The sequence below is a fragment of the Glycine max genome, chromosome 5 (genome assembly GCF_000004515.6).
Source record: "Glycine max cultivar Williams 82 chromosome 5, Glycine_max_v4.0, whole genome shotgun sequence".
In the NCBI taxonomy this organism is placed as follows: domain Eukaryota; kingdom Viridiplantae; phylum Streptophyta; class Magnoliopsida; order Fabales; family Fabaceae; genus Glycine; species Glycine max.
The window spans coordinates 39,775,846-39,788,982 of record NC_038241.2 but is presented as its reverse complement, the minus strand read 5'-3'; the positions used below and the strand labels follow the sequence as shown (position 1 = coordinate 39,788,982).

General features: G+C 28.1%; 1 protein-coding gene across 1 annotated transcript; it reads right to left on the bottom strand.

The window, feature by feature from the left end:
• Nucleotides 1–869: 869 nt before the first annotated feature.
• Nucleotides 870–5,414, bottom strand: LOC100812565 (UDP-glucose 4-epimerase GEPI48-like). Its single transcript, NM_001255031.2, has 9 exons — nucleotides 5,151–5,414; nucleotides 4,435–4,484; nucleotides 4,160–4,295; nucleotides 3,676–3,777; nucleotides 3,371–3,598; nucleotides 2,837–2,915; nucleotides 2,471–2,553; nucleotides 1,843–1,934; nucleotides 870–1,329 (listed from the first exon to the last, which is right to left on the bottom strand). Exons 1-9 carry the CDS (start codon nucleotides 5,334–5,336, stop codon nucleotides 1,233–1,235), a joined length of 1,053 nt encoding a protein of 350 aa, NP_001241960.2. The 5' UTR covers nucleotides 5,337–5,414; the 3' UTR covers nucleotides 870–1,232.
• Nucleotides 5,415–13,137: the final 7,723 nt, after the last annotated feature.

Below are 13,137 nucleotides of genomic sequence, written 5' to 3'. Positions count from 1 at the left end.
TTAGTATAAATTCACTCCTTCACATTCTCTTATTGTATCTTCCCTCTCCTTCGTTCCTTGATAAAAAAACTCAAAACTCACGCTTGTAATCTTGTTAATTAAGAATGATTCGCACCATATTTGCTTGCTTTAATGGAAAAGTATCACATAAAAAAGTGAAAGTAGAGCCACTGGAAGTCACAAAACCAGTTTACAGAGATGAGTTAACCAGAAAACAAAGGCCAAGGAAGGCAGTGCAGAAAACTGTCCGGTTTGCAGAATCAGAACCTACCATTTTGGGAGAAGATAGTGAAAAAGAGTTTGAGAAAACAAGGTTTGGTAGTGGTAATGAAGTAGGAGAAAAAGAAGAGATGAGAGTGAGGATTAAATTGACAAAGGAAGAAGCGGCACGGTTGCTATCAAAATGCAACAATGGAGGAGTTCTCCAATTCAAGGATGTTGCTCATGAGCTTGCGTTCCTGGTTAACCGAGTTAACATTGTGCCCGATGCACAATGCTAACTTCTTCATTTGGATGAGTGATTATTTATTGCAACCCTTCTCTTTTCCGTGTAATTATTATGATTTATTTTTGTAAAAAAAATCCATATATATTATGAGAATTATATTCTTTTTTCATGATATTAATGTCCACGAAACAATGCATAAACCTCATTTCATGGTTGCAGGGCTCATTAAAAGTAACTTAAGCATAATTGTTACATTAAGATACTCTTAACTGTTGGGAGTTTGCATAGGTCTAATATTGCTGAAATTAACATCTCCGGCTTAAACCTCATATATGAAAAAAAAATCATTAGAAGAATTAGATTGCGAGATTATGGCTTCCTCATCCGACGATAGTTATAAAAAAATCCAAGAGAAAATAAAAGGAAAATCAAAAGCATATAATGCTATGTAAAACTTTATTATGGATAATGAGGTAAGGTAAGATTATACCGGTTAGTCATACTCTATAATGTGTGGTTTAGATTTACAAAACAGGATGCAGTCATGTTCATGAAGAACATGAGAGAATACCCATTCAATATTCTGTGAGTTGGAACCTAAAGAATCACTAAGTAAACTAAACCACTACTTATTTACCACTTTATTATAATTCATAATAAACTAGGAAATGATTTAACTTCCACCTTAGAATAGCTAAAGAAAAACTTTAGGGACCTATTGGGCGACAGGGTTCAAAAAGACCCCAAAAGAGAACATATATACTATATCCGACAATCATCGACATCAATTGGAGGAATCTGCAGATGCACCATAGCCATAAGGGTTTTTGCTAGCCCAATTCCATTGATCGCGGCACATATCATCGATGCTATATTTAGTCCTGCACGGCGATAAATTTGTGAGAAAAAAAGAAAAAGGGAGCGGAAATAACAATTAGAGAAACCTTGCCCATTTTTTTATTTATCAGAAGACGAAAACATTTCCATGTGTAATTAGTTGCAAAATTGAAAAGACCGAAAAGAGTTTTGAATAGACGTGAAAGTATTCAGTCATTTAATATCGTGGCGGTGATATTCACAAGGACGGTGATGACTTAATTTGGGCACGGATTGTGTGCTTTTGTTGGTTTAAATGTTGCCAGCCTAGGTGGTTTCTTGCTATTTGGTGACATTCTTTCTCTAAATAGTGGGTAACCATTTATTGTGGCTGTTGTGGTTTACTTGTAAACTGCACAATCTCTAATATAAATTTTCTTTTCGCTGATAAAAAAAAAGGATGGTGATGACAATGAACAAAATCATAAATGTTCAGTTCAGGCAGAAAACTGAGAGCCTTAAGTTGAGCTAAATCTCATGTCATGTAATTATTCACTTTGAAGCAAATTAATACTTACTTCCAATTAAGTTCTCTTTCCGCTTTCTCTGTTGATGCATAAACAATTTCAGCATCTCCAGGTCTCCGACCAGCCATTGCAAGTGGAATTTTCTGAACATTAATAAATTGTAAGATTATATTAGTCAGGTACTGAAGAATATCATAAACAAGTTGGTTCAAGATGTTTTAGGTTTATCTATTTAAAACACTTAAACATGAAATTGAACAGATCCGTTGCGTAGGAAGGGAAGATGTTTGCTTTCTAAAATTTTAGTTGCCCCCTTTCATGTTGTTGTGTCTACCAATCAGAGAGACAAAACATGTAGTTGAGGTTCAAAAGAATCAGGAATGCACCGGGACAGATGCATGAAAATTGACAGTCCAAAAAAACGACTAGGTTTGAGTTTGATTCACATTTCTTCCATTTCGTTGTATCTTATCAGAACACATGATAATAGAGATTTAGTATGTCAGATGAATGGTTACTCTATCAAATTTGAAGTCCCGGGAAGAAAGAAAAACAACGAAAATGAGAACCAAATTGCATTTATATAAAACTGCCAAAAAATTGCAGCAAGGTTTATAATATACTACATAGATAATAGATAATAGATACAAGAAAAGACATGAAGTTACAAGTCTGTTACCTTTCCAGAGGCCTGTTCAAAAGCGTTTACCATCTCCAAAACAGATGTTCCCTTTCCTGTTCCCAAGTTATAAACCTCACAACCTGTATATACAAACAGTACAAAATTTTACCAAAGTAACATGACGACAACAACAAAGCCTTATCACACTAAGTCAGGTCAGCTACATGGATCACAGTTCGATTGGATAAAAGACCAGAGTTTCAACATAAAAAGAAATCCAAAACAAAAATGGCCAATAGGAAAATTTATCACTGCCTTATAGAAATTAATCATTCAATTCACATTCACAATAATTGCTAATGCCAGAGTTTACCAAAAGAACACAGTAAGTTATTAGAAGAAAATAATAATTAGGAATAATACCTATTTTAGGATCATTGAGTTTACGCAATGCCGCAATATGCCCATCTGCTAAATCAAGAACATGAATGTAATCACGAACCTGAAAAAAAAGGTCCGTTCTGTAAGATTCTTGAAGAAATCTAAGGCAGATCTTAGGAAATGGGAATATAGGCATGTAAGAATGGCCAAACTGTGACTATGGTAGCTCAGGATGTCCAGATCATCAAAATATTCCAAAAAAGTGTATTGTTTCAGGATATTAATCAAGTGTTAGTTGTATCAGTTATGAAATGAGTTAGTTAGTTAGGTTGTTACAAATGTTTATTAATTGTTAATGACATCTCTAATAGGCCCTATAAATAGAGCTCATATCATCAAATTAATGGGATATCGCTGTGGAAGTCTTATCTTATTCTTATGATTTTTGGCCTCGTCAACTTAGGTCACTTGTATCTCTTCTCAATTTTCTAATATGTATAGGGTGTGTGTGAGCATTGCATTAAATCTTTCAAGGAAAATGTTCACTAAACCAAGTCAAAAACAGTGAGAACATACTCCAGTGCCGTCAGTTGTTTTATAATCGTTTCCAAAAACAGTCAATGCAGGGCGTCTGCCAACTGCCACTTGTTGAACAAAGGGCATGAGATTGTTTGGAATTCCACGAGGATCTTCACCAATATAACCACTGGGATGTGCACCAACTGGGTTGAAGTATCTCAACAGTATAACTTTCCAATCAGAATCTGCACGGTAGATATCACGACAAATTTCTTCGATGATAAGCTGAAAAGAGAAAAACTCTCATTAGATATCATTGTTAGTATTCAACAAATTATAATTATGAAATTAAAATGCAAAACCTTGGTTCGTCCATATGGGTTTGTTGCTGACAAAGGGAACTCTTCGGTACATGGGACCTCCTTTGGCCAGCCATATACAGTTGCTGAAGATGAGAACACAAGCTGAAATCATTCAAAGAAATATAAAATCAGTTAAATAATCAGATTGCAGCATCAAGAAAATATAATTAATGCGTAACCAATTCCACAAGACACTTCAAAATAGCAGGGGATAGGAGAGGAAAAGGTCTACACTTCATCATAACATGAAGCTTCTATTTATTTTTTTAAAACAAACGGTTGCAATTTAACGGTTGACACTTTCCCACTTCACTGCCAGTACTAAATGAATATGACATTTATGACCCATTAAGGACCCTGATTCCGGTCTCACAAATTGAAATGCTATGAAAGTGTGACATATTCATGAATATAATTATATTTGTCAATGCAGTTGAGGCAAACCACACAAGACCCAAAAAGTAAAAAAAACAAATGAATATACCTTCTTGCATCCGTGGGCAGCCATGACTTCAAATAGAACGATTGTCCCTATCAAGTTGTTGTCAAAGTAGAGCAGTGGTTTATCCACGCTTTCACCCACTGCCTTAAGCCCAGCAAAATGTATCACAGCATCAAACCTGCAGGAAAAAGACACATACATGAATGAAAAACAGTTACAACTTAACAAACTAGTACAAGAAAACATGAAGCACCGACAAAGAAAAGAACAATCATTTTTTTCTTTTTCAATTATAAAAATTTCTGCCAAATCCTTACTTATTGGTTGAAAATATTTTCTCGAGGGCAGCTCTGTCCCGCAAGTCTAGCTGCAGCAGGAAAAATATAATGAAGAGTTAATCATCACCTCAATAAAGTAATTGTATAGATAATCAAAACCAGAGTTCGCAACTAAACAGACAAAAAATTGGCTTAAAAAATCACAGAAACATCAATTGGACTTGAGAGGGAGAAAAAGAAACATACAAATACGAGTCTAATTGGAAACGAAATTAGACATCATGGAAAGTAACTGAGCAATACTTCCTACTTTCTTCGGTGTGCAAACTTATTCCTTATAAAAAAAAGATCCGAGGTAATATTGGATTTGGATCTTAAACTCACATCACATCAAAAAGTACATTATGTACTTGTCGGGTTAATTGTGAAACAGACAGAGCTTCGTATGATTATGAAACACTCGTGATTTTAACATGTCACCGTCTGTTTATAAAACTATAAACTATGGAATAAAGCGAAGCGCAACACTTTTGCTGCTTTTACCTGTCGGTGGGGCCCACCACAATTTACAAAGCGGAATAGGCCCCGTAAAAAATTTAGAAAAAGCATAGTATTACTACACAAACCCAAATATTGAATCCAAAAATCGAAAAAACAAATCTTAAACACAAATCAAACAAACAAAAAAAAAACACAAAATAAACCAATTTTGAGGGCCGTGCAACCAATCAAAACAGAGTTTTTCTCCGGCATACCTTGGAAAAGGAAAGGTTATTTGCGAATTCTCCGGCGAGTTCCTTGACTCTGTTGATGGCGGTTTCGGAAGAATTGTCGAAATTGTCGACGGCGAAGACATGGTAACCGCTGAGGAGAAGCTGAAGGACGGTGTGGCTACCGATATAACCGGCTCCTCCGGTAACCAGAACCGATTGGGAAGGCATAGTGGAAGAAGCGTTTGGCGAGAGAGAGAGAAAAACGGAGCGAGCTAGGAAGATGATAAGTTAAGTGAATGAATGAATGCGTAGACGTAAACAGAAGAGAGAAAAAGAAGGGTGAGTTTGTTACGTGCCAGGACGTTTTTGGAGCAGGCGAGAATTCTGTGAGTGACACGTTCATAAATAAAGTCGTAACTTACTACTTATATAGCCAAAATATCACGTCATTTTCTTCTTCTTCTTCTTCTTCTTCTTTTTTACAATATTTATTTTATATTTTGTAGTCGGGAGTTCCAGGTCATCCACGTGGAGTTCCAGTGTGTTTGGTTCGGATTTTGTCTTTTGTTTTTCCTATTCTTTCCACTGCAGTCTTTACGATTTTCTAATGATTTTCTTCTTCTTCTTCTTGTGAGTGTGATTCTTTCTTTTATAGGGTTAATGATTGGCATAATAATACATGTTAATGACAGTTACACTCTCTGGTTGGAGTTTTTGTTTGTTGCCTCGGTAGCTATTATATAATGGAATTATGGCCTTAGTTGTTACAATTTTCATATTATTGTTACTGTTTTGATTATATATTGTATTCCTTTTTTTAATTCTTTCGAGCATTATTGTACTCTAAGGATCGGATAATTTATTAATGTCATTTAAAAAAGTCTAACTCTTTTTTGTATTTTTTGGTACTAGAGAGGATTTTTCTTCGTTAAAGGAAAGTTATTGGCAATAAAAGAGGATTGTTCTATAACATTTATTTAAGAAGACATTTATTGTTAATTGTTCCGTCCTTTTATATTGAAATTTCTCTTCGTCTATCAAAATTTAATATACTAGTTAACATAAATAAGCATGCTTATTGACTTTCGACTTTGTACAACAGATATGCAGCGCTTAAAATGTGTAAATCAAACAAGTGGAGCTGTGCTTAACTTAGGTTCAACTCCATTATTTAATGACTTTAATTTGGAGCTGTACTTTACTTAGGTTTAACTCCATTATTTTACGATTTATTTTTTTAATTTAATTAAGTTCAACTTATTCAGTTTATAAATCAAAATTACCGAGTTACTAATTAGTCCAATTTTCAACTAACTTCGAATTAGTTTTGTCAGTAGTTAGCCTTAAAATAATTAGAAATCAAGTTTCGTATGCATGGTGGGTTATGAAAATTTATCCGTGGATCAAATATCAACCCGCTGGGTAACTTTTTTATTCGATATATATCAAAAAATTAAAAATATATATAATATAACTAATAAAATATTAGTAATTTATGGTTTATATTTTAATATTACATAATTACTTATTATTATAAATTGTTTTGTTGGGTGTTATTATTAAGTTTCTAAGAAAACTGTTGTTATTTTTTAGCCTAAATATAAAAATTGTCAAATGATCATGAACAACTAAATAAATATGAATGTATAAAATATATAAATATTAAATTATATCAAGATGAACATGATAATTATTAGTTATTATATTGTTATTAAGTTTCTAATCCAATAGTTTAAGCGGATCAATCGATCCATTGATTCTTGATTGAGTCAATTCGACCAAAATCACCAGATTTAATATATTTTTACAACTATACGTTGATACGATAAATCTAATAATATTAATAATAATAAATTGAGTTTCATCAATTAATAGTGTAAGTATAATGTATTTACTTAGCTAGAATATGAATTTTTTTATCAGCTTATCTGAGTTCATACATTATATAGTCCCTCAAATTGATTGTGTGTGTATTATTGTTCATATATATATATATATATATATATATATATATATATATATATATATATATATATATATATATATATATATATGCCACGTTTTATATATCCCCAGACATAATCGTTAATATCTCTATTCAATATGAGCCAGCATTGATTAAGTAAATTGTGACTCTTTATGAATAACATGAGATTTTACCATATGTTTTATATCATTTTATTTTTTTTATAAATAAATAAAACATTATGAGTTTCACTTTGTGATTTCATGTTACTATAGCTTTTTTGTATACAGAGAATGACGAAATTGACCAATTCACGAGGATAGCAATACTAATTCTTAAATAATTCAAACTTAGATACCATAGTTTGTATATTTTTTGTACTACCTCTATTTTCTGATTCTTTATATAAAAATGGAAATATTTTTATTTTAATTATAAAAATATAAGATTACTTGTAAATCTATTAATTATTAATTTTGTAATACTTTTAAATGTATAAATATGATGTATTTATTGGATTATTAACAATATGAGTCATAATCATTGGTTAAAAAACTTATTCCTTGAACTACAAATAATCTCATTGATTAAAAATAATTATCACTTAAACTATTTGATTATATGCTTAATTTTGAGAAGAAAAAAAGTAAAATTATAAAATTATTAATTATAATTAACTGATTTAATTATTTTTAATTGATTTTGATGAATTAAGTATTATATATAGACACATAACCGTAGTACTATTATTTTTTAATTAAAATAAAATCTTTATTTAATAATTTGTAATATAAAAATTAAATACTCTAATTTTAATCTGACTAAAAGGTTTTAAAAAAATGCATGTGGATGGATGTGGTATGTTTTGCATAACTCCCAAAATCCTATGGTGAGATTGTGACTCCTTCCCGTAGACTTGTGCGGACCAAGCTGACAATGACTTGTTTATATTAGAAAATACATATAAATTTCGTTAACTTTTCAATCAGCCAAGGCTTAGTTAACCAGTGTTGAAATTGCATCAGTTGATGTTCCAACAGTTAATGCTTCAATGCCCGATGTTAACGCTTGGCACTCAAAATATTTGTCTCAAAACTAAAAAAATAAAAATCTTAATCTTTTCATAAAATTTCTTTTTTCTCAAAAATATTTGTTTATCTAATTTTCAAGCATGCACTATACTCCATCAACTAAGTTATCTACTGTTTTCCTTCGGTTCACTTATAAACTAAGTTTTGTTGTCAGCATATGTTTGTAAGTGTCATAAATTATATTTTTAAGGAAGTGTCATAAGTTGTATTTATAAGTTTTAAAAAAAATATTCAACTAAACCGCGAAATATTAAATATTGATTTGATTTGGTTGATATATAATGTTATATTAATCAAATCATACTTAATCACATGTTAATTTTATGCTTGCTGTGAATGACTTTTTTTTTTTACTAAGGGACATGACTTTTCTTTTAAAAATCAAACGAAATCATTTAAATAAAACATAATGTTTTATATTTATAATTCTCTCTTATCACATTAACAATAAAAAGTTTTCATTTAAGGTGTTATTTATATATAGGAGTGGGATTGAATGACACTGAACTCTATTTAAATAAGTTTCTCAATGAGATCATGTAGAAGAAAATAAAATAAAATAAAAAAATCAAATAAGTTGACAAAGCTAAAGTCATTTAGCTTCTAAAAAAATATATTTACTTTATTTTTAACGGGATATTTTTTATAAAAAATCTCCCATGAGATTTTTTTTTCATATTTGATTATTCTATAAATACTTATACGTATTCAAACATGTGTCAGATTAAACTTTAGCCCCAAATTCTATATATGAATTTTTTTATTTGATTCAAATGTTAATATAATTATTAACCCTTTTATTTAATCTACCATCATCACAATCCTATATAGGTGACAGGTGTAGTCACAATAATAATAGTAGCGATGAATTACATAAATGATTAAATTTTTTAACTTTGGAATTAAATAAAAATAGATGACCAAAAATTGATGTCAAAATGTAATTTGCCAGGTAGTGTTATTTGATCCTCACACACGCACACATATTAGTTAGGTAGTATATATCAAACATTAAATACTATAAGGATTATATTTTTCTCTCGTCTTATTTTTATCCGACTACTATATTTTATCATGTGCTATCCAATGATGTGAGACAAGTCTATTAAAATACATATTTCAGATACACATTATTAGTTAGTTAGTATATATCAAACATTAAATATTATAAAGATTTATTATATCTTTCTCTTATCTTATTTCAATCCAACTATTATATTTTATCATGGGTTATTTAATGATATTAGATAAGTTTATGAAAATACATATTCCAGACACACATATAGTTAGTTAGTATATATCAAACATTAAATATTATAAAGATCTATTCTTATCATGTGTTATTTATTTAATGATGTTAGATAAATTCAATAAATACATCAAAATGTTTCTTAAATTATGAGAAAAAATAGTGGAATTGAAGAATTATTATTATTATTATTATTATTATTATTATTATTATTATGATGATGATGATGATGATGATGATGATGGTTAAGTTATAATTTTGGTTTTTTTATAATTTTAAATTTATGATGTTAGTCTTTTATTTATAAATTAAAATATTTAGTCCTCTTATTTTTTAGAATAAATATTTTTATTATTTTTTCAATTGATCATCCAAAATTAAATATTGAGATGTGACATATCGATGCTTATATAGATTATTGATGTGACGTTTATATGACAATAAGTTAAATAAAACAGAAAAATAATGATGATAGAAGTTGAACACATGACCTTTATTTAAAGACAAAACAAAAAAAATTTAAAACACTTGTTTTGTTTAGTTAATTTTATAAATACCATTTTACATGTATCATTAGTCAAGAATTATTATTTTTTGAATTTTATAAATTTAAAAATAAAATAAATTATTTAATATTTAAATATATTTAGTATTAAATTTCACATGTATTTATTTTTATTATAAAATTTTATATAAATATAAAATAATAAATTATTATATATTTTTTATTGAATTATAATTTTTTAAAAATTACATAAACTAATATATAGATTATTTAAAAAATTATTTTATGTAATTTATACAAATTATGTAAATTTAAAATAATATATCAAAAATACAAAAAATAAAAATAAAAATTTATTACTTTTTTATAATTAAAATGAAATTTTTTATTATTTACATATAAAAATAAATTCACATAAATTTTCTAAATTATATAAAATTATTTTATAAATATACATATTGAGTTATGTAATTTCTTGAGTTATATAATTGATATTAAAAAATTATTTACTAAATATTCTTATAACTAAAACGAAAATATTAACATGTAAATGTCCTAAAAAATTAGATATTAAAATTTTATTAATTTATATAATTAGAATAAAAATAATTTACATATTAAAAAAATTATGTATTTTGCATAATTTATATATTATTTGATACAATTATGTTAATTTATATAATTGGAGTAAAAATAATTCGTTTTTTAAAATTAATTTATAAAATAATTTATATATTAATTTATGAAATTTAATTATAAATTGATAAAATTGAAATGAAATAGGTAAACTATTCAAAATAAAATATATTTAAGAAGATTTATATGTTAAATATTCTTTTAATTTATAAATTTTTATAATTTGAAAAAAAATTCTCCACTAGTGATCCATATAAAATAATGTTTATAAAGTTAACGTGTCTTAATGATTTATTATCTTACATTTAAATAAAAAGGTCATGAATTTATCTGTTATTATTTTTTTCTACTTTATTTAACCTTTGTCACATAAGTATTATGTTAACGATCTATAAAAATATAACATCAACACTAATACATCCTGATTTAAAAATACTCCTACCAAGATCTTTTTTTATTTTTAACTTTATTTAATCTTTTGTTATATAAGTGTCATGTCGATAATCTACCTAAGCACAATAATACTAATATGCTATATCAAAGTTAATATTTGACTTTAAATGATCAACTGATGAAATAATCAACATTGTTTATTTTTAAAAAATAGGAGACTAAATATTTTGATTTAGAAATATTTCTATTAAAATCCTTTTTATTTTTTACTTTATTTAATCTCTTGCTACAAAAATATGATGTCAACGGTTTTAAGTAAGCATCATAATATATTACATCAAAATTAACATTTATCTTTTGGACCAAAATTATAAATTTAAAATTATAGGAGATTAAAATTATAATTTAGCTTTAACTTAATTGGTGCGTACGCTATGCTCTTTAATTCATTTATGAATGTTTAGCTTTGACTCTAAATGTTAACTTTACAAGCTTGATTCTTCAAAGTCAACATGCTTGTATTTTCAAATAAAAATATCCTCTACCTCCCAAACCTTTTGCCTTTTAGGGATTTCGTGTTCATCGTTCCTAAACTCAGGATTTCTGAATGAACTTTTAATCTAATTTTTTCCCTTGCATGTGTCTTACATAATTTTAGATAACATTAGTACGTCAGATAATAAAAAGAAATGAGACTATATAATCATTTTTATAAAACTATTCATTTTTATTACTCAGTTTATTTATAAAAAAATCACATAAATTTTACTCATTTAATTTTCTTAAAATAAAAAATATAAAAAGTAACAAAATAAAGATACATATGTTTTTAATTTAAATTAAAACATCTTGAGAAATTCAATTCATTTTAAATTATAGGTAAATACATCTTTATTTTTTTTTAATATTTTACACCCTATTATTATTTAGAAATGTATGGAGCTATAATTTATCAAGCAAAACCTTATTCATCAGTAGCAATCAACATGTCAACTTGATGAGGATGATCCTCAACCCAATAATATTTCATCATAAGAAAAGGCTAAAAGGCTAATTTATCTGTTGCCAAATTTGATGATCGCCTAGCAAATCCAAATTTAATGTGATGTATAATTTATTATGTTTATCGTTTGAATTTTTGTCATTTCTTGATTTGAATAAAGTTAGGTCGTGGCTCTATCTCCTTGGAGCTGCCCTCACTACAAATACAATCATCATACGCCAAGTGTCTCCTTTGAGTTCCATACCGGCACATTATAATAGAGTTGGCAACACTTTAGGTAAGGAAGAAACTTTTAGCTTTATCGTTGTAGGACCTTCTCTGCTCCTTGAATTAGTGCCACAGTATCTAGAAGAACATGGAATCAGAATATGAAGAACTCCATAATCTAACCTTGGGAGCAAAACAAAAAGCATGAACAAGGACAGCCCCAAAGGGAATAAAAACCAAAATAAAAGAAGACTGATAAGACATAGAATCATCTGAACAATCATTGTATACAAATTTGACCAAGGCTGGCAATGGTAGTTAATTCATAATAGTTCAATTTGGGGAATCCTATTCAACTTCAAATGATGGAGAATAACATAATTAACATACAATATAGTACGATTAATAACATAATTAACATACAATATAGTACGATTAATTAAAATAGTATAAATAATTAATGAAAACTTTTTTCTTAACCATTTCATTGTAGTTTTAAGGGTATTTCAAAAGCCACAAGGTCTACATTAGTATAGTTGAACATTGTATTTATTATTTATATATCGACTTTTAAAGTGATTGATCCAACTGATAAAGAATTCGGTTTCCATAAAATCTGAAAACTTTTGTCTTATGTGATTTTTTTTCCAAGTTGATGTAAATGTGAAAAATATAGGATGACATCTACCGGTTTGTCTCAGTCTTTAACTCTTGAACATGCAATTTTATTGATTGTTTTTTATGACCGTTTTCTTGATGTGGGATTTGTTTGAACTTAACTTTATCATATTACCATTCCAAAACTTGTGGTATTTCAGAGAAATTATGCATATAGCACATGAATAAATCAACTATTAGGATTAAGTGTATTAGTTTGACAAATAGTTAATTTAATTTGATAACTTGCTAATAATTAATTCAATTGAATAATAAAAATGTAACAATACTCAAAGGGTTGGGTTGGACAATACTTTCAAGT

What these genes read in the sequence shown, in the direction of transcription:
- LOC100812565 (NM_001255031.2), bottom strand. Translation starts at nt 5,336, where the DNA reads ATGCCTTCCCAATCGGTTCTGGTTACCGGAGGAGCCGGTTATATCGGT. An exon ending in AAAATATTTTCAACCAATAA is followed by an intron (nt 4,296 to 4,434) that starts GTAAGGATTTGG and finishes TTTTTCCTGCAG; the next exon opens with GTTTGATGCTGTGATACATT. An exon ending in CTGCCCACGGATGCAAGAAG is followed by an intron (nt 3,778 to 4,159) that starts GTATATTCATTT and finishes GAATGATTTCAG; the next exon opens with CTTGTGTTCTCATCTTCAGC.